At 52.9% G+C, this 17,593-nt stretch overlaps 2 protein-coding genes and 1 long non-coding RNA gene across 4 annotated transcripts in view; 1 reads left to right on the forward strand and 2 right to left on the reverse strand.

The window, feature by feature from the left end:
• Positions 1–7,224, forward strand: part of SARM1 (sterile alpha and TIR motif containing 1) — a 24,905-nt gene extending 17,681 nt beyond the window's left edge. For both annotated transcript variants that reach the window (XM_040455310.1, XM_040455309.1), the window contains exons 7-9: positions 40–229; positions 5,079–5,200; positions 5,285–7,224. In XM_040455310.1, the coding sequence (XP_040311244.1) occupies positions 40–229; positions 5,079–5,200; positions 5,285–5,414 (442 nt within the window). In that variant the 3' untranslated portion in view covers positions 5,415–7,224. The remainder of the gene's footprint in view (positions 1–39; positions 230–5,078; positions 5,201–5,284) is intronic.
• LOC121017195 (uncharacterized) lies at positions 1,279–6,710 on the reverse strand. The gene is made up of 2 exons (XR_005784657.1): positions 6,603–6,710; positions 1,279–1,542 (listed from the first exon to the last, which is right to left on the reverse strand). It is a non-coding gene; the product is annotated as an uncharacterized LOC121017195 (long non-coding RNA).
• A 1,504-nt stretch (positions 7,225–8,728) lies between the features above and the next one.
• Positions 8,729–15,514, reverse strand: SLC46A1 (solute carrier family 46 member 1). The gene is made up of 5 exons (XM_040455312.1): positions 15,262–15,514; positions 13,991–14,843; positions 11,452–11,535; positions 9,846–10,002; positions 8,729–9,313 (listed from the first exon to the last, which is right to left on the reverse strand). The coding sequence occupies exons 1-5, from the start codon at positions 15,487–15,489 to the stop codon at positions 9,256–9,258; spliced, it is 1,380 nt and encodes a 459-aa protein (XP_040311246.1). The 5' UTR covers positions 15,490–15,514; the 3' UTR covers positions 8,729–9,255.
• Positions 15,515–17,593: the final 2,079 nt, after the last annotated feature.

The following is a 17,593-nucleotide window of genomic DNA, read 5'->3' on the forward strand; positions in this document are numbered from 1 at the left end:
GGGGCAAGGCCAAGGCAGTGACACGGGACCTCTTTACAGCCTCCTGAAGGTGCACCTGCAGCTGCATGGCTTCAGTGTCTTCATTGATGTGGAGAAGCTGGAAGCAGGCAAGTTCGAGGACAAGCTCATCCAGAGTGTCATAGGTGCCCGCAACTTTGTGCTGGTGCTGTCAGCTGGGGCACTGGACAAGTGCATGCAGGACCACGACTGCAAGGACTGGGTGCACAAGGTAGGCGCTGGCCTCTGTGGTCCCAGCCCTGGCCTGTGTCCAGGGCACAAGGTCCTCCTCCCGTTCCTCCTCCCCTGCGTCCACCAGCAACCTCCATGGCCTAGCCGGAAGTCAGGAGCCACAGCTCTGACTGTAATTGGTCGTTAGCAAGTCACTCAGGCTCTCTGAGTCTCAGTTTCCTCATTTAGAAAATGGGGATAACTTCTCTGTGTTCTTCGCCTTGTAGGATTGTTGTGAGAAGGATGAAAATGCTTTGAAAAATAACCTCTGTGAGGGGAGAGGGGCCAGAGAGCCTAGTGCCAGACGCAGCGGAATCATGAAGAGCACAAAGCTGAGTTTGAATGCTGGCTCTGGCCTTGGACAAGTTACTTAATCCCAGTGAGCTTCGTGTTTGTTACTGGAAAGTGGGATAAGTGTAGTCTCTAACTCCCTAGGATGTTGTTATAAAAATTAAAAGAGCTAAAATGTGTGAACTGCTCAGCAGAATGCCTAGCTCTATAGTAATTGCTTTATAATGGTAGCAATTATTATTGCAATTATTATGAGTACTATCACTGTTTAATTAATACCGTTGTATTTTCAGTGCCTGACACATGGTAGAAACTTATTAAATACTTGTAGAATGGAGGGATGGATCCATATCACATCTGCAGGTTATTAATAATTAATCAGTGAGTAGGAACTGGGGGCCTGGGCTGAGAGATAAAGCAGTCATCTGAGATGGAGCCCTTGTCCTAAAACAGCTAAGAAGACAAAAATATGCCCAGAATGACCAGATCATATGTAGGGTGGTACCAGTGCTAAGCTAGGTAGGTGAACCTCCTACTTGCCATAGGAGTATGGAGAAGGGAGAAAACATTAAGGGCCAGAGTAACCGGGGAAGGCTTCATGGAGGAGGCAGAATTTGAGAAGAGTCTTAAGAATTTAGGTGAGTGGGAGAGAAGGCATCCCAGGCAGGAGAACTGCGTGAGCAAAAGAACAAAAGTGGGGGTGAGGAAGGTGCGTCACTGGTAACTGCTTACAGATGAAGAAACGGAGACTCAGAGAGGTACAATATTTTTTCCCATGACCACACTGGTGTTGAAATCAGAAAAGCTGGGCTCTGAACTCCATCTGTCCGACTCCAAAGCCCACGCTCTTTCCCAGGACCTGACTGCGTTCCATGGCACAGATCTGAGGGGGTGTGAGGGGAGGTGGTGGGATAGGGCTGGGTTCAGCCGGCACCAGAAATGATTGTCTGCATCTCTTCCCAACTCCACGTTCAGTGACGTCGTGTTGGTAGCTCGAAATCAGCCACGGTGGGAGCATCGACACTAAGGAAGTTGATAAACACTACGAATCAGGGTTTTATTTGGTTGATTGTCCCCCCCCCACCCCACCCCTCACCTCCCAGAGAGCTCATTGTTAAACATTGACCAGTACACCACTGGCTGGATAAGAACTGCAGAACCAGTTTGCAGAGTACCTAAAGGCCAGGAGAAGACCCATGTTTAAAGCACAGGGAAGAGGGATCCCCTGAGGGCAGTGACGCCAGGCCAGGGGTTGTTGGGAGAAGGCTCTGACACCAGAGTGCATCCAGACTGACAGTGGGGAAGAGGGTCAGGCCCCAGAAGCCATGTCTTAGGGGCTGAGTATTGGGCTTGGTTTGGTGTTGGGCCAAAGAGACGCCTGGAGGATCATGGTTGATGGCCCAGCTTAGGTGGCAGGTGGCCTGCTCCATGGGAGTTCAGACCTTGCCGTGTTTACTCCATATCCCCGATGCCCACAACCACGCAAGCTGCAAAGTAGGCTCTTGAGTTTATGGAGTGATTGAATCAAAGATTACACAGGTGGAGCTGAGATTACTGGGAAAAGCAGACATGTCCACCAGGTTTACCAGGTCAACTCTAATCAAGTTTTCATTCTGAACCTGCTGGGTGACCTTGAACAAGCCATTATTCCTCTCTTGGCCAGACTCTGAATCTGTGCCATGAGCAGTGTGCTGTCTTCAGTTGTGTGTAATTTTGGATAAAACAAATGTCTAAAGGCTCCCAAATAAATTTCTTCAGGGTCTGAATTCATACAGGTCCTCAGCAGAGAGGCAGAGGGCTTGGTTGAAAGAGCCCTGGACTTGGAATTTGAAGGCTTGATTCAGACACCTGGCCCCTCCTGGTCTGGGCATTTGTGTGACTTGGGAGCAAGTCCCTTCCCTTCTCTGGGCTTCCTGCTTCTCATTCATAAAATGGAGAGGTTCCCCCAAAGCCAACCAAGGTGGAAGCTCCTCAGGTTCTTTCCCCAGGAAGGCTCTGCTCCACAAGGGTACTGGACATCCAGCCTTGTCCCAGCAGATTGTAAGGAGGGAGGAGGCAGGCGGGGTGGCGGAAGCCTTTGCACTGGACCAGTCCCAAAGGCTCCATCAGCCTTCCTTGGTTGTTGTTAGTGCTTGATTGCCTCTGGTTTTAAAATTTCTTTCCCTGAAGCCACATTTAGTGAGTAATCAATATGGAAAACCACAAGTGAACTGCACTCAAAAAAGGCCAATCCCTGAGGCTCTCCCTTGAAAGGAGAAAAACATTCAATAAGCACTTACCAGAGCACCCATTAATAGTAAGTAATATCCTCAGAACAACCTTGTGAAATAGGTTTATTATTCTCCTTTACAGAGGAGGAAATAATAACACCTGTTATTTATTAAGCACCCACTGCATGCTGGGCACTGTTCTAACCACTTGTCGTGGGACATTGCAGGTATCCCCAACCATCCCACCAGACAGGGACTGTCATGAACCCTATTTTGAACCTTATTTTATATATGAGAAAACAGAGGCTTTGAGAGCCTGTTGTTTGCCTCAGGCCACAAAGCCTGTGTCAGAGATTCGATGTCAACCCCCATCTGATGATTCCAGAGTTCAGTCCCCACCTGCTATGCTATGTTATTTATTTTTCTTCCTTCCTTCCTCTTCCTTCCTTTTTTCTTTCTTCCTTTTCTTTCCCTTCCTTCCTTCCTTCATTCTAACCATTCAGTCTGCCTGCCTTCCTTCTTTCTTTCTTCTCTTTCTCTTTCTTTCTCTCTTTTGCTTGTTTTCTTTCTTTCTCTTTCCTTCCTTCCTTCCTTCCTTCCTTCCCTCCTTCCCTCCCTCCTTCCTTCCTTCCTTCCTTCCAACCATCCAGCCATCCATTAAGTATTTGGCAAGGGCTGACTTTGTGAAAGATGCTGAGATGTAAGATGGGTAAAAACCAGACATGTGGGGAAGACAGGTATTAAGCAAATCACTCATTAACTAATTTAAGTTTGCAACTGTAGCATATGCTGAAGGGCCTATTACAAGAGCCTACAATAGGGAGAACTGGCCTAGTCAGAGAAGTGAGGGAAGACTTCCCTGGGAAAGTATGGATTGAGCTCAGATCAGAAAAATGAGTAGACATTAGTTACGGGAAGGGGCAGGGAAGAGCATTCCAGACTGAGGAAACAGCATGTGCAAAGGCCCTGTGCAGGGAGGGAGGATGGCAAATCTAAGGGGCTACAAGATCTGTGTGGCTGGGAGAACAGTACAGGGGTAGAGTCTGAGAAGTGAGCTGTGGTCAACCACACAGGGCCTTCAGACCACATTAAGGACTTTGAATTTTATTCTAAGAGCCATGTAAAATCCTGAAGAGTTTTAAGTAGGGGATGACATGATCAGATTTGCATTTTGCAAACAGCAGCCAGGTGAAAGGGCAACGCAGAGAACAAGTTAGAGGGGGCAAGAGTGGGTGAGGAGAGACCTGGCAGGGGATAAAGATGAGGGGGGTCGGAGCAGGGTGGTGGTGGGGTGGAAGAAGAGAAAAATGGGTGGATTTGAGAAAAAAGTAAGAAGTACAAATTGCCAGGGCTGGTGACAGATCAGTTTGGCTGCAGCAGGTCATGTTTTTCTTCTGGCACCAAATCGTGTGGGTTTTTTCTAACACCAACAAACCAATTCTTGCAATTTGCCAACACCAACTGGGTGTTCCACAATTCAGTTCAATTCTGATGTTGACTTACCCAGAGCAAGTGTCAGACTCCAGAGGGTTAAGGACTCTGCCCCACAAGTCTGCCCTCACTTCAGATGCCAGTTGAAAGTCCTGGGTTCCCAGGCTACCCGCATTTGTCTGACTTGACTACCAATTCAGGAGTTCCCGGGACGTACACATCCCTCCCCCGGCCAGTTCAATAATTTGCTAGAATGACATGCAGAACTCAGAAAGGACTCAACTATTACTGGTTCATTGTAGAGGATACGACTCAGGAACATCCAAATGTGAGAGAGGCCTAGGGCAAGGTACAGGGCATGCGGGCATGGGCAGGGGAGGCCCAGAGCTCCCATGCCCTCTCCAGGCCACCCTCTCAACACCTAGATGTGTTCACCAACCCATCTCATCCTTGGGGGGTTTTTACGGAGTTTCATTATGTGGGCATGATTAAGTCATTGGCCACCGGCGAGTGAACTCAATCTCTGCCCCTCTCCCCTCCTAGGCAGTGTGTGTGTGTGTGTGTGTGTGTGTGTGTGTGTGTGTGTGAATGTTTGTTGGGTACTTAAAAGTTCCAACCTTTTCAACAGCTTGGTCTTCCTGGCAACCAGTCCCCATCCAGAAGCTGTCTAGGCACCCCCAACCCATCCTCCAGTCATCTGGGGATTCCCAGGGTTTCAGGAGCTCTATATCAAGGATCTGGGGCAAAGACCAAATATATACCACAAGTGGTGAGGGAGAAGTCAAGGTAGACTTCAGCACCAGCACCCCACCCCAGGCTTGGCCTTGGGTGGTTGGCCCTCTCAGCGTCTGCCTGGCCTCCCAGGTCCCTAGATGGGGACCTGTGTCTCTTTCCACCTCCCCTCTTTTCTTTCTTCAGGAGATCGCGACTGCTTTGAGCTACGGCAAGAACATTGTGCCCGTCATTGATGGCTTCGAGTGGCCAGAGCCCCAGGACCTGCCCGAGGACATGCAGGCTGTGCTCACCTTCAATGGCATCAAGTGAGGAGGGGGGGCGGGTATCCAGCCCCCAGCCAGCAGCTCCCTCTGGCAGGCCCTCTGACCCACCAGCCTCTGTGCCCACAGGTGGTCCCACGAGTACCAAGAGGCCACAATAGAGAAGATCATCCGCTTCCTACAGGGCCGTTCCTCCCGGGACTCATCTGCAGGTTCTGACACCAGTTTGGAGGGTGCTGCACCCATGGGCCCAACTTAACCAGTCCTTCGTTCCCAAGCCCTGCGGTGACCCCCATTTCCGTCGTCCCTCCTGAAGAAGCAGCTCCTCAAACCGGCCTCCCTCAGCCTGGGCCCTTCTCAGGAAATGACTGTCCCTCTCTCCCCACCCTCATGGGCCACCTCAAACCCAGCCTCCTCAGTGTCTGGAAAGGGAAGGGAAGCCAGGCATTGGGGGTGGTAAGGGTCAGACCCCCCCCCCCCCCAAGGCCCTGCCACCAGGTTTTCTATCTCCGGTGTGGGGAAAGGCACTGGAGATTGAGGGTTCACAGCACACTACGCCCTGTCCTGCCCTGACAGCAGCAGCCAGCTTGCATAGGGGGAAGGCAGGCAGTCTCTGACAAGGGTTAGGGCCATGCCCACCTTCTCAGCTAACCCAGGGCCTGGGCCCAGCAGTCAGCCAGCACGAGGGTCCAGCGATGGCTCTCCGCCTAAATCATGCCTGGCTCTCACCACTTCCTGCCACCCTGTGGCCTTGACCTGTAACCACTCAGTGTCCTTAGCTGGCCTGGCCTGGTCCCAAGTCCCCTCTCAGCCTGAGGTGCAGCCCCCTTAGCCACATCCAAGGTCAGCGTTGGGCTGAACTGCCCTCACTCTGGCTGGTCTGTGGCTACGGCCAGTTTCGCTGCACCCAGTGGTGCAAAGGAGTCCCCTGCTTGGGCCTGGGCAGCCGAGGCCATCCCAGTGGGCAGCTAGCCACCCTACTCAGCCTTGTTGCCGCGCCTCAGGTTCCTACTGGCCTGGCTCAGCTGGCTTCCCTGGCCCCTCCCCCACCCACATGCTCAGGGGGAGGCCGGGGGAGGCAGCACTCTGCGGCAGGGGCAATAGCCTGGACAGAACCTGCAGCAACACGTTGGAGAGGCAAGATCCTGAAGAAGGGCAAGGAGTGCAGTTGAATCTCCCCCGGGAATTTTGCTAAAATTGCATTCAAGAGACCTGGGCAGGGCCTGGGTTTCTGCATTTCTCACTAATTCCCAGGTGAGTGGATGCGGTGGTCAAGGAATGACCCACTTGAACTAAGCAAGGCTCTAAAACACAAATCCCTCACAAATATTTGCCATTTCCCAGAACCACCGGAGCAACCCTCCCCGGTATTATCTCCATTTTACAGATAAGGAAGAGAATGATGTGCCATTTCCCAAATCATTAGTGGCAGCCCCACGATCCAGACCTGGCCGCCTGGTGCTCCGTCCACTGCCTGTCCTGAGAATCATCCTGGAGGTTGTGCCCTGGGCAGGGCTTCGGACTGACAGCTGGCTTCTCCTTTGCCCCAAGAGGCTAGCAGGGAGAGACAGGTTTGCACCAAGAAAAGCTGACCCAGGAGCTGTACAGAAATAAATGAGCAGGAATGTCCCTCCGCCCCTGTCTCCACTAAGGTAGGAGAGCAAAAAAGTATCCTCCCCCCAGTAAACCCAGGCTTCAGCTAATAGGGTCAGCTACAGCCTGCCCTGCCTCTTCCCTCCCTGGGGCAGTGAGTTCACACCAGGCTGCCTCAGCTTCCAGAACCACCTCCCACAGGTGCTGGCCGGGTGTAGCTCTTGAGCCACATCATCAGAAAGTCAAAGGTCTTCAGGCTTGGGACTCGTTCCTTCCACTCCCCCTCCTGCAGGAGACACTGTCTTTAGCGGGTCCTGGCCCCAGCTCTGGCCTTCACTGCTCTTGATGCCTTCATGCCACACGAGTGCCCTTCAGTGCCAGGCCCTGGGTGTGGTGGTGACTGAGGCAGACTGGACGCTGCCTTTGCAGAGCAGAGACAGTAACAATACAGTGGGATGACTACCCTCCAGGAGAAACTTTCTGTCTCTTTGTCCCCATCAATCCCACCCCGTCCTGAGGTGCCCTGTGGGCAGTATTCAGAGAGGTTGCGGGCTGTCTGGACACCCTCTACTGCTGCCCCATCCTGTCTCTGGGGAATCAGAGCCCAGCCGCCAATCCCACCAGAGCAGCCCAGGTGATGACCCCCCCGCCAGGCCAGTGTGTTCAGTGGATTGCCTCTCCTGCCATGACCAACATTGCGCGGGTTACAGCCAGGACAGGCACCTGGACCTCGTCTTCCACCTGGGCCTGGCCCCATGGAGCTGGTCCTGAAACAGAGGGCTGGGAAATAGTCTTTCCCAAGCCTGCTCTGATGTAGGTCTGCAGGGTTGGGCTTTTCCGCTTGGCTGGGCATCAGCTAGGTCCCTACCCACCTCACCCCACCCCTCCCCAGGGACTAAGGACTGCATGCCAATGAAGAGGAATCTCATTTTAGCATGTAGGAGGTGGGAAAGGTCTCAGAACATTATCTAATCTAGTGTTTCCTAACTTGTCCACCGGCAATCAGATAATTTGGGGCATTGCTGATCTAGACCTACATAGGAGGGCTTGCTCATGATCACAAGCAAGCCAGAGGCAGTGCCCAGAGTAGAGCCCAGGCCTGAGACCAGCCCAGAGCCTCTTCCTGACCCTCCTCACTGCCTCATGCTGGGATAGTCAGTGGAAGGCCCTCTCCTTGCTTTGGTCTTCCAAGGACAGAGACGGTGAGATGGGAATCTGGAAACAGGCCCAGGCTACAGACGCCACAGCTGACCATGCTTTGTTCTGCACCCCCCCCCCCCGCCCCCCCCCCCCCCCCCACTTCACCTGTGATTTCTGGGGCAGGGGACAGAGAATGAGGGTAGCAGGGGCCAAGCACTGTGGCCAATGCACGCCTGCAGTCAAGTGCCACCTGCTCTGGTCTGTGCAGGGGCTTGCAGCTCTCATCAAAGCTGGTGCCTGGATACTGAATCCAGTTCTGACTTCCAGCTTCCGGTCCAGGCTTTCCTAACATCCTAGAAACAAGCCCCTCATTCTCTAAGAAGCTGGGGCCCCTGGATCATATCGAGGAGTCACATCTCCAGGTTCCTATTGACCTACAGATAAAGGATGGTCCTGCTGAAATGGGTGGCAACAAGAGTGCTGGAGGGCTGAGCAGTGACAAAACCTGACCCTGCTTGGGCTGGTACAGCCGGGTCGACCAGTACAGGTGCCTTCAGGGACTGGATCTCTGACCCTCAGGAATGGGCTCCTGCCCGGATCTCCCCACGAGCCTGATCCAAGTCTGGCAGGCCTCTGCCCCGCAGCTCAGGGGAAGAGAATGAGCAGTCAAATGGAGGGGGAGGCGGGGGGCTGGCCATGCCCGGTACAATCCCATGGCAGCTCAGGGACTCCTGCCCAGCCCAGAGGCTGCTGCTATCTGACCTATGGTGGGCAGGCCAGGAACAGGAAAGCAGAGAGCCCCACAGCCCAATGCCTTGGGGGCCAGAAAGTTCACTTCAGTGTGATTATATGGATTTATTGTGATTGGCACTGTGAAGCCCAGAGGATGGATTCCAGCCAGAGACAGCAGCACTTTCCAGAAGGGACCCAGCCCCTCCCACCCCCCTCCCCTCAGAATCGCATCCAACCCCAGAAGTGACTGGTGGCTGCACACCAGGAACTGAGCCCTGTGAGCTGTGCAGTGTGGGCTGGAAGCACAGATGCCAGCCCTCATGCTTCAACTGGTCCCTGAGGCTTCACCTGCATTAGGGACCTCTCCTCTCCCCTGGAGGGTTCTATACGACTGATGGCATCAAGGGTAAACAGTCCAGATGGCTCCCCAGCTGCCTCCTGGAGTGGGGCTGTGTGGGTTACAATTCTAGATTAGAGTCATAGGCTGGCACAGCAGTGTAGCTTGACCACTTTTTCCAAGGCAGACACTTGCCCTTTGCGGGGTGGTGCTGGCGTTGCTGGGAGCCAGACGCATGCTTTCAGCTAGTTAGTGTTCACTTTGCTCCCACTGCCCTCTGTCCTCGGGTCCAGGCAGATCAGGGGCTCTGAGGAAACTGCTGGAATTCAGGACGAGGATTAGCCTTTTCCAGCACCCTGTGAGAGACCAGAGAAAGGATTCAGATTTGACATGGGGGGACACCCTCAACTCTTACGAGATGTGACAAGATGTATCAAGGCCTTATTGGGTGGGCCGGTATAGGTCTTTCTCCCACAGTGGGGAGGAGGAAGACAAGGCAATGTACAGAGACACAGGACTCTGGAAAGCAACTCTTATGGCTATGGGGGAGGAAGTCAGTAGTTCAGGCTAGCCTGTGGCCCAGACATAACTAGCTGAGGAAGTTTCCAGGCTTCCCTTTAGAACATTTCTGCCACCATATTTCCATCTGCAAAATGGTAATGGAGCTGAGGGAGAGAACACAGCCTTGCCAACAAGCAGTGTTAGCCTGACCCTTCCTCTGCTGCCCCTCTGCCTTGCCCTTGGGCAATGGTTCTCAGATGATTAAAGCAGCTGTCTGCAAGGCAAGAATCAAGCAGAGTGGTTCCAGGAGTGTTCTGGTTGGGAGGAGGAGAAAGAGGACAACTGTGGGATAAAGCATTATGAGCATGGGTCAGAGCCCTACATTACCCAATCAGAATGGCCGGGATGAAGAGGAGACCAGCTCCCAGGAGGAAGGGGAACCCCTTCATAAAGTTCAGGGTGGCCGGGTAGAGCGAGTTGAAAATGCCAGAAGCCATCAGCATGGCCAAGCCATTGACGCAGGCCACAGCAGAAAAGAGAGCACCTGTGAAGAAATGAACATCACATACTGAGGTCTGAAAGGCCTAGATTCAAATCCTAGCACCCCTGGCTCGCTGTTGTGTGACCTGGGGCAAGTCACTTAACCTCTCTGAGTCTCATCTTCCTCAACAATAAATCCTATATCATGTGTTGTGGTAAGGATTCAGTGAGGTCATGCACAGAAAGCACTTCGCGCATGGGACTACAGAACAAATGGCTGGTATTAAATCCATGTATTAAAAGTACATGTGATATCTTCTACCAAAAAGCCTGATAAAGTGGTTTTTGGTTTATCTCCTTTTGAAATCATCTCCTGTTTGAGATTAATTGTTGGGTTAATTCCCAGTTCTAACACTTATTATCTGTGTGATCACTGAATCAGCTGCTTATCCTTCTGGGTTTCTGTTCCCCTTCTGTTAAATAAGGCTAATACCTATTTTTCATAGACTGCTGGCAACATTAAATTCACACGTAACGTATCCACCACAGGCCCCCTGGAGGTAGTAAGTTAGTAAATGCTGTTCTTCTCTCCTGTTCCCCTTGGCATCTCAGGGCACAGTGAAGGTGCTAGAAAAAAAAGCTTACTGAGTGAATGAATGAAGGTACATGGGTTTTGGGAGGCAAGAAAACAAACCTCTACTGGGCTACATATGGCACCAGATCCTCCTTCCAGGGCAGATGGGGAAAAGTGCATGAGCCAGGTGTTTCCAGACTAGGGTCTAAGGACCCAGAGGCCTGAGGCTATTCTTTATAGATATGCCAGCAGAACCCAAATCTTGCAAAATGAGCAACAACCCAAGAGAAGTTGAGTTTGAACTCTGTCCGACCGTCAAGAGCTGGAAGGCCCTTGTCATCAAGAGCAAACCGCTCATGTAACAGAGGAGAGAACGGGTGCAGAGACAGAAAGGGACCTGCCCAAGATCTCACAGCCAGTGGTACCAGAGTCAGGACCCAAACCACATCCCAAGACCTGCTGCTCTTAAAAACAGACCCAGGTTTGCATCCCAGCTCCACCACTTACTGAGTGACTTTGCGTGACCCAATTTAACCCTCTGGGTCTCTGCTTCTTCAACTGTCACTCGGGGACAAGGAAATATCGAAAGGTTGTCTGCTTCCTCTAAGCTTACACACTGACCCTAGTGAAACATCATCTCATTCATTCTGCAGCTGGAAAAGCTGAGTTCTAGAGAGTAAATCCTGCACTTGGGATTTACCTGAAGGAGCAAGTGTGCTCCGCGAACTGCAAATTCCAACCCTGTGATCTGAAAATCCAAGGCACTGTGGCCCTCTGCCAATCCCAGGCAATTTGACACAAGTGCATTTGTCTCGGCTACTAACATCTCCTGGGTGGAGGGGAGGAAGGTACGCAGCCTCCTGGCTCACAGCTGCCCTCTGCCCAGTTCAGGCAACACTGGGTATGAGGGACCAGATACAGGGTGACCCTGACACTCACCCTGCTCTGACTCGCCCACCAGCTTGGAGAGCTTGGCCCGGATGATGGGTGTGGTAACCAACGACAGGAATAGGAGCCCGTACCCTGCAGAGAAAGAAACAATCATCAAGGAAATGGAGTCAGGGAGAGGAGCACCCAAGCACCCTATGTAGCAGAACTCCTATACATACCTCATGTGGGACTCAGGTTGGACACAGGAAGGACTTCCTTACTGGTGATGGAGACAAAGACCAAGGAGGAAGGGAGACTACCTTTCTCAAAGCTTGACCTACCTGCTACCTGTTTCATGAATGAATGCTGATTCCCCACCAATTGTGTTCTTGTCGCAACACCTCTTGTGGTCGCAGCAGGCATCACCCAACCATCTTGCACTTAGAAGGGAGATGGCATGGTCCAGAAAACAAGCATGGGCTTTGGAGTCGGCCCCGAGTTCTAAACCTGACACCATCGCTTCCTAACTGTGTGGCCTTGGACATGACTCCTATCTGTGAAAGGATAACAAAGCCCTCCTCACAGGATGGTTCTGGGGTGTAGAAGGCCCCCTAAGATTTCAGGGCCGAATCCCTGAAATTTGTAAATGTTGCCTTATTTGGAAAATGGGTCTCTGAAGACATGTTTAAATTATGGATCTTGAGGGGCGCCTGGGTGGCGCAGTCGGTTAAGCGTCCGACTTCAGCCAGGTCACGATCTCGCGGTCCGGGAGTTCGAGCCCCGCGTCGGGCTCTGGGCTGATGGCTCAGAGCCTGGAGCCTGTTTCCGATTCTGTGTCTCCCTCTCTCTCTGCCCCTCCCCTGTTCATGCTCTGTCTCTCTCTGTCCCAAAAATAAATAAACGTTGAAAAAAAAATTAAAAAAAAAATTAATTACGGATCTTGAGATGAAGGGATTTTTCCAGGATTACCAGACTGGGCCCTAAATACAATCACACGAATCCTTAGATGAGGGAAACAGAGGGAGATGTGACACGGAACAGAGAAGGCACGTGGAAGAGGAAGAGACCATGTCACCACTGAGACAGAGACTAGGGTGACATGGCCACAAGCCAGGAACTCCAGCAGCCACTGGAAGCTGGAAGAAGCAAGGGAGATTCCCTCCGAGAGACTCTGGAGCTGGAAGCAGCCAGGAGCGTGGCTCTGCTGCCCCCTTGATTTTGACCCCAGTGATACTGATGCTTGACTTCTGGCCTCCAGAACTGTGCCAGAACAAATTTCCATGGTCTTAAGCCATCCAGTTTGTGGTCATTTGTTACAGCAGCCCCAGGAAACGGTACATGAGGTAACATTTGTGGAGGATACACAGCAAATGCAAGTTCTTTTTCCCTTTGTATCTGTTACTCATAAGCTCACACTGCTTCTTCCATAACGATTTCTCTCCCTGTGGGACTGTTGCCTCCTAGAAGACAGTAGATCCTCCAAAGTGGGTTTATGAGGCAACCCAGGGCCCGTTTAGGTGTCAGGCCCTCAAACCCCACTCTGCTGAGGCTCCCCAGAGCAATGACAGTGCCTTCATCATCTCTGCACCCCTGAGGGCACTGAGCCCAGCACTGAGGCCAGGGGAGATGCTGTGGGCAGGAGAGGAAGGTCCCCGGTCCCCTTCGGCCTCACTCTCCAGGCAAGCAGCCAAGTTAAGAAATCGGTGATTACTGGTCGGCTGACTTTGTAAACAACGTATTTTAGGACTCAAAATTAATCTGTTCCTTTATTTTATTTTTTTAAGGTTTATTTATTTTGAGAGTATGAGAGAGAGAGAGAGAGAGAGGGAGCATGTGTGCACACAAGTTGGGGAGGGGCAGAGAGGGAGAGAGAGAGAGAGAGAGAGAGAGAGAGAGAGAGAGAAAGAGAATCCCAAGTAGGCTCCACACTGTCAGTGCAGAGCCCTACACGAAGCTCCATCTCATGAACCGAGAGATCATGACCTGAGCCGAAACCAAGAGGCAAGTGTGTAACTGACTGAGCCACCCAGGCACCCCTAATCTGTTCCTTTAAAAAAGTTAACTTCCTCATTTCCAGCTACCCCTCTCCTACCAGGGAAAAAAAAAAAAAAAAAAAAAGAGGAACAAGAAAAAGAACTAACGCAGGCAGGAATCTGTTATCTGTGGTCTGAGAAGACTGGCTTTTTAAAAAACCCAAAGAAGCTGACCAAAGATACCGAGGTAGGGCCTGTGATTCTTATCAGAGAAGTGAGTATTACGGCATTAGTGGCATGGACTTTGCTTAAGAACACCATAAACACTGGCTGTGGGAGGCCAAGAAGTGAAGCAATTAGCCTATGAGCCATACTTTTGTCTTTTGTTCCATCTTACTAACAACAATTTATAGTTGATAATGTGGATTAACTACTGAGGCTACTGAAGGTCTGTCTTCTCCATTTGACAAAGATGGCATTTTTATAGAAGTTTCTTCGTCTGTCCTCCAGTGCAGGCAAGGAGCACAACAATGTTTCCAGACACAGGCCTGAACCTGCAGGGGCAGGGAGTGTCTGACCCCCAGTTTTCACCCAGTGCCTCTGGGACACACTGTCCCCAAGCCCACGCATTTTACCTGTGAACATGAGGGGTGTGATGGTAGCAAACGCAAAGACCACCATCCCCAGAATGTTGAAGGCCAGGCCAATCTCGGCCACCCAGGCGTCAGCCAGGCAGTGCTGCAGAAGCCGCAGGCCCAGCAGGCTGGTGAGGTACGGGAGGTGCTGAGCTGCAGAACCATAGCCGATCAGCTTGGAGTCCCAGCAGAGGGGTTTGCTCAGTTCATAGAGGGTCAGGATGTCCTGGGCCCCAAAGTGCACAGTGACCACCATGAAGATGGCCAAGGAATACAGGGCTAAATGCCTCCTGGACTTCTCTGGGGCGGGAGTCACGTAGAGCCGGACAATGGATCGGTGGTGACGGACCGTGAAGAGCTGGGCAGGCGTTGGCTCCTTCACCGTCTCACCAAAGCAGAATGCTGCATAGAGAGTCATGGCTATCAACAAGGCCAAGGCCAGCCAGAAGGGGTTGGCGTAACCCTGGGCCCGGAGCCAGTGGCCCCCGAGAAGGCTCGCCAACATCCCCGCCACCCCGATGCACGATTCCAGCAGGGCCATTCGCATGGTGCGGCTGCGGCTGGAGCTGACATCTGCCACGGAGGCAAAGCCAGCAGCCAGGAGGCCACTGAAGTCCCCAAAGAGAGCGCAAAGGATGCGGCCCAGCACGAAGTAGCCGACGTGGAGTTGCAGCTGCACGACAAAGATGGACACCAGGGCCTGCAGCAACAGGCCCAGTGAGGCCAGCACCAGCAGTGGACGGCGGCCCACACAGTCACTCCAGGCACCCAGCAGGGTGAATGAGAAGAGCCCCACAAGGAAGCCGCCCAGGTTCATGTAGAGGGTCCAGTGGGAGGTAAGGGTCTCCACTTCCTGTGGGGACATGAATCTTACCAGGGTGCTGTTCCTCACTCTGGGTTGCCCAACTCCCAACCGTCACCATCCTGGGAGAGACGGGGATGGGGACTATCTTTGGAGCCCTAAACCTCAGAGAACCGGTGCTGGGTTAAGTGGAATGGACTACGGTCCCAGGCCCTTACTAATCCTCCCTTTGCTAATCCTCCCGGCCTTGCTCTAGACCTAGAGGAACTTTAAGCACCCCCCACACTGCAGGGGTCGGTCCGGCGCCAACTAGGCTCTGGCCCCGCCCACTACCCAATCTCCATACCCACCCACCCCCCGCCCCCGCAGCTTGCCCGGACACAGACGCAGGCCCCGCCCCATCGGCTGCCCAGCGCTCCAGCCCGGGGCCCACCCGGTGCCACGCTCCGCGCCCCTCCGGCGCCGCTACCTTCATGATGGGGTCCGCGCTGTGGTTGCTGCAGCTGCCCCTGTCGCGGGTGCCATTGTAGCCGAGGTCGGCACTGAAGCGGTGCCACAAGTACTGCGTGGTGAGCGGGCCCTGCAGGACCAAAGCGAAGTTGGCGAGGAATATAAGCGGCTCCACGGGGCCGCGGCACAGCACGGCCGCCGCGGGGCGGCCGCGGGCCTCGTCCGGGCGGCTCGCGCGCCCCTCCATGCGCGTGCGCGTCGGGGCCGGCGCGAGACAGATGGCTGGACGATTCTGCGCCTGCGCCCAGCGTCCCCTTTTTTAAAAAGCCTGGCGGGGCGGGGCCGCCGTTCCCTTCACTCTCGCCCCGCCTGCTCCGGCCGGTAAGGGAGGGAGAGGGGCCGCGCACCCCTGCCTCCCTGGATGACCTCACCTGTAGTCTGCAAGGATGCCGCCCTACAGCCCTCCATTCCAGGCCCAGAAACACTCCTAACAATAACAAAAAGTATCAATAATTAACATTTATTGATCGTTTCCTGTGCGCTGGGCACCGTACTAAACTGCGTGCATTGGTCTTCCGACAACCCTATAGGCTAGCCATTATTAATGCTCACGGTCTACAAATGAGGAAACGAGGACATGGGGCACCCAAGGCAGAGCTCGAAGAACACTTGACCTCTGACGCCTATGCTGATGTTCGGCGCTGCAGCAGAGGCAACTCAGTGCAGCCTCACGCTCTCGGCCTCGCTTCCCCGACCTAGACTCTGCTACTGGGTCGGGCACTTACCTCCCTGTGCCCCATTTCTTCATCTTTAAAGTGAGGGTGCCAATACAACCTGCCTCAAAGAGCTGCTGTGGAAGAAGAGTGTCTGGTACATTCTAAGTGCTGTTATTGTTATTAATAGGCTGTTACCTGCTCCACTCCTGACCTAGGGTTTTTTCCTTGGGAAACCGGTCTTGTTGGGGGGCTCAGGACTGGCTCCGCAGTAACTGCGGAGGAGCAGAGGAGAAGACTGTGGAGGGCCCAGGAGACCATGGGTGTGGCCCTGTGCTCCTGGGTGCTCCAGCTATAGGAACTGGGCCAGAAGGCAGTCATACCTCCTGTCTGGGCATGTTTTATTGCCTGTAAAAGGGAAAAGCATTACCTGCCTTTCTCCTTTATCATTTACTCTTTCAGCCTATTTCTTGAGCACCCCTTATATGTCAGGGACCATGCCGGGGGTGCCTCTAGAACACAGCGGTGAAGGACATGGACAAAGCCTTTACCAGGCCCTGTAGATCTTAGAATGGTGGGGTGGGGAGAGACCTCAAAGAATCCTACTAATCTGTGTAAGAGCTCAACTGTGGAAAGTCCTTTAAAGGAGAGGAGCCGTGGGACTCCAAGGCTGCTCATTCAGGAGCCTGGCCAGGCCTAGGAGAAGCAGGGCCAGAAAAGGCTGCTAGCCTTGACAATAGAGCAGTAGAATGAATTTCCAGAGGTAAGCTCTGTGCCATGACCCACAGGCCTGAATTTGGGGATGGTGGGGACTACCCATTTCTGGCTACCATGACTGTGCATGGTCTTGTTGATGGCTTATTGACCATCCCCCACCTCCCCTGAGGCAGAAAGAGTCCTAGGCTCCCAAAAGATGGGTGCTGGCTAGATACTGGTGGACCGAATGAGGCCTGCACCCCCATGGGACCATTACCAACCTGTCTAGAAAATTCCACATTAAACACACAAGCCCCTGGAGTTGACTCCCTCCCCTCTCCATCGCCTACACAAAAGTTTGGCCCAGTTATGTCAGCTGCAGGCAGGAAAGGGTGCCCAGCTGAAATTTTATTGTTATTTCCTGTAGAACCAAGAATGAGAGACAGAATGCCAAGGCCCCTCAGCTGGGAATGGGTCAGGGTGTAGCTCATCCCAGAGCTGAAGCCTGTGGTGCTCTTAAAAGAGGTCTCTCTTCCACCTCTTTTAAGACCTAGCTACAGTCAGGTCACTGCTCTGCGCAAAACCTTCCGGTGGTTTCCATTTCATTCGGTGAAAGCCACATCATTAAGAGGGCCCTAAGACCGTGTGCCCTCTCTGATCCCTTCCCTACATTATCCCTTTTGCTCCTTTGCTCTAGCCACAGTGGCCTCCTAGCTCCTTCGATTTGTCTAGCAGGCCCCTGCCTCAGGGTTTTTGCATTTGCTGTTCCCTCTGCCTGGAATGGTCTCCTACCAGATATCCGTCTGACTGGCTTCCTCACTTCACCAGCACTTCTGCGGTACTTCCTTTTCACAAGTCACCAACCACAGCTCCTGACGAGCTGTTCATGTTTTTGGATATTGAGAGGAAGGGCAGAGAGAGCCTGAGGGGAAAGCCATTTCC

Source organism: Herpailurus yagouaroundi, unplaced genomic scaffold, assembly GCF_014898765.1.
Source record: "Herpailurus yagouaroundi ecotype Mexico unplaced genomic scaffold, PumYag 215, whole genome shotgun sequence".
NCBI lineage: Eukaryota > Metazoa > Chordata > Mammalia > Carnivora > Felidae > Herpailurus > Herpailurus yagouaroundi.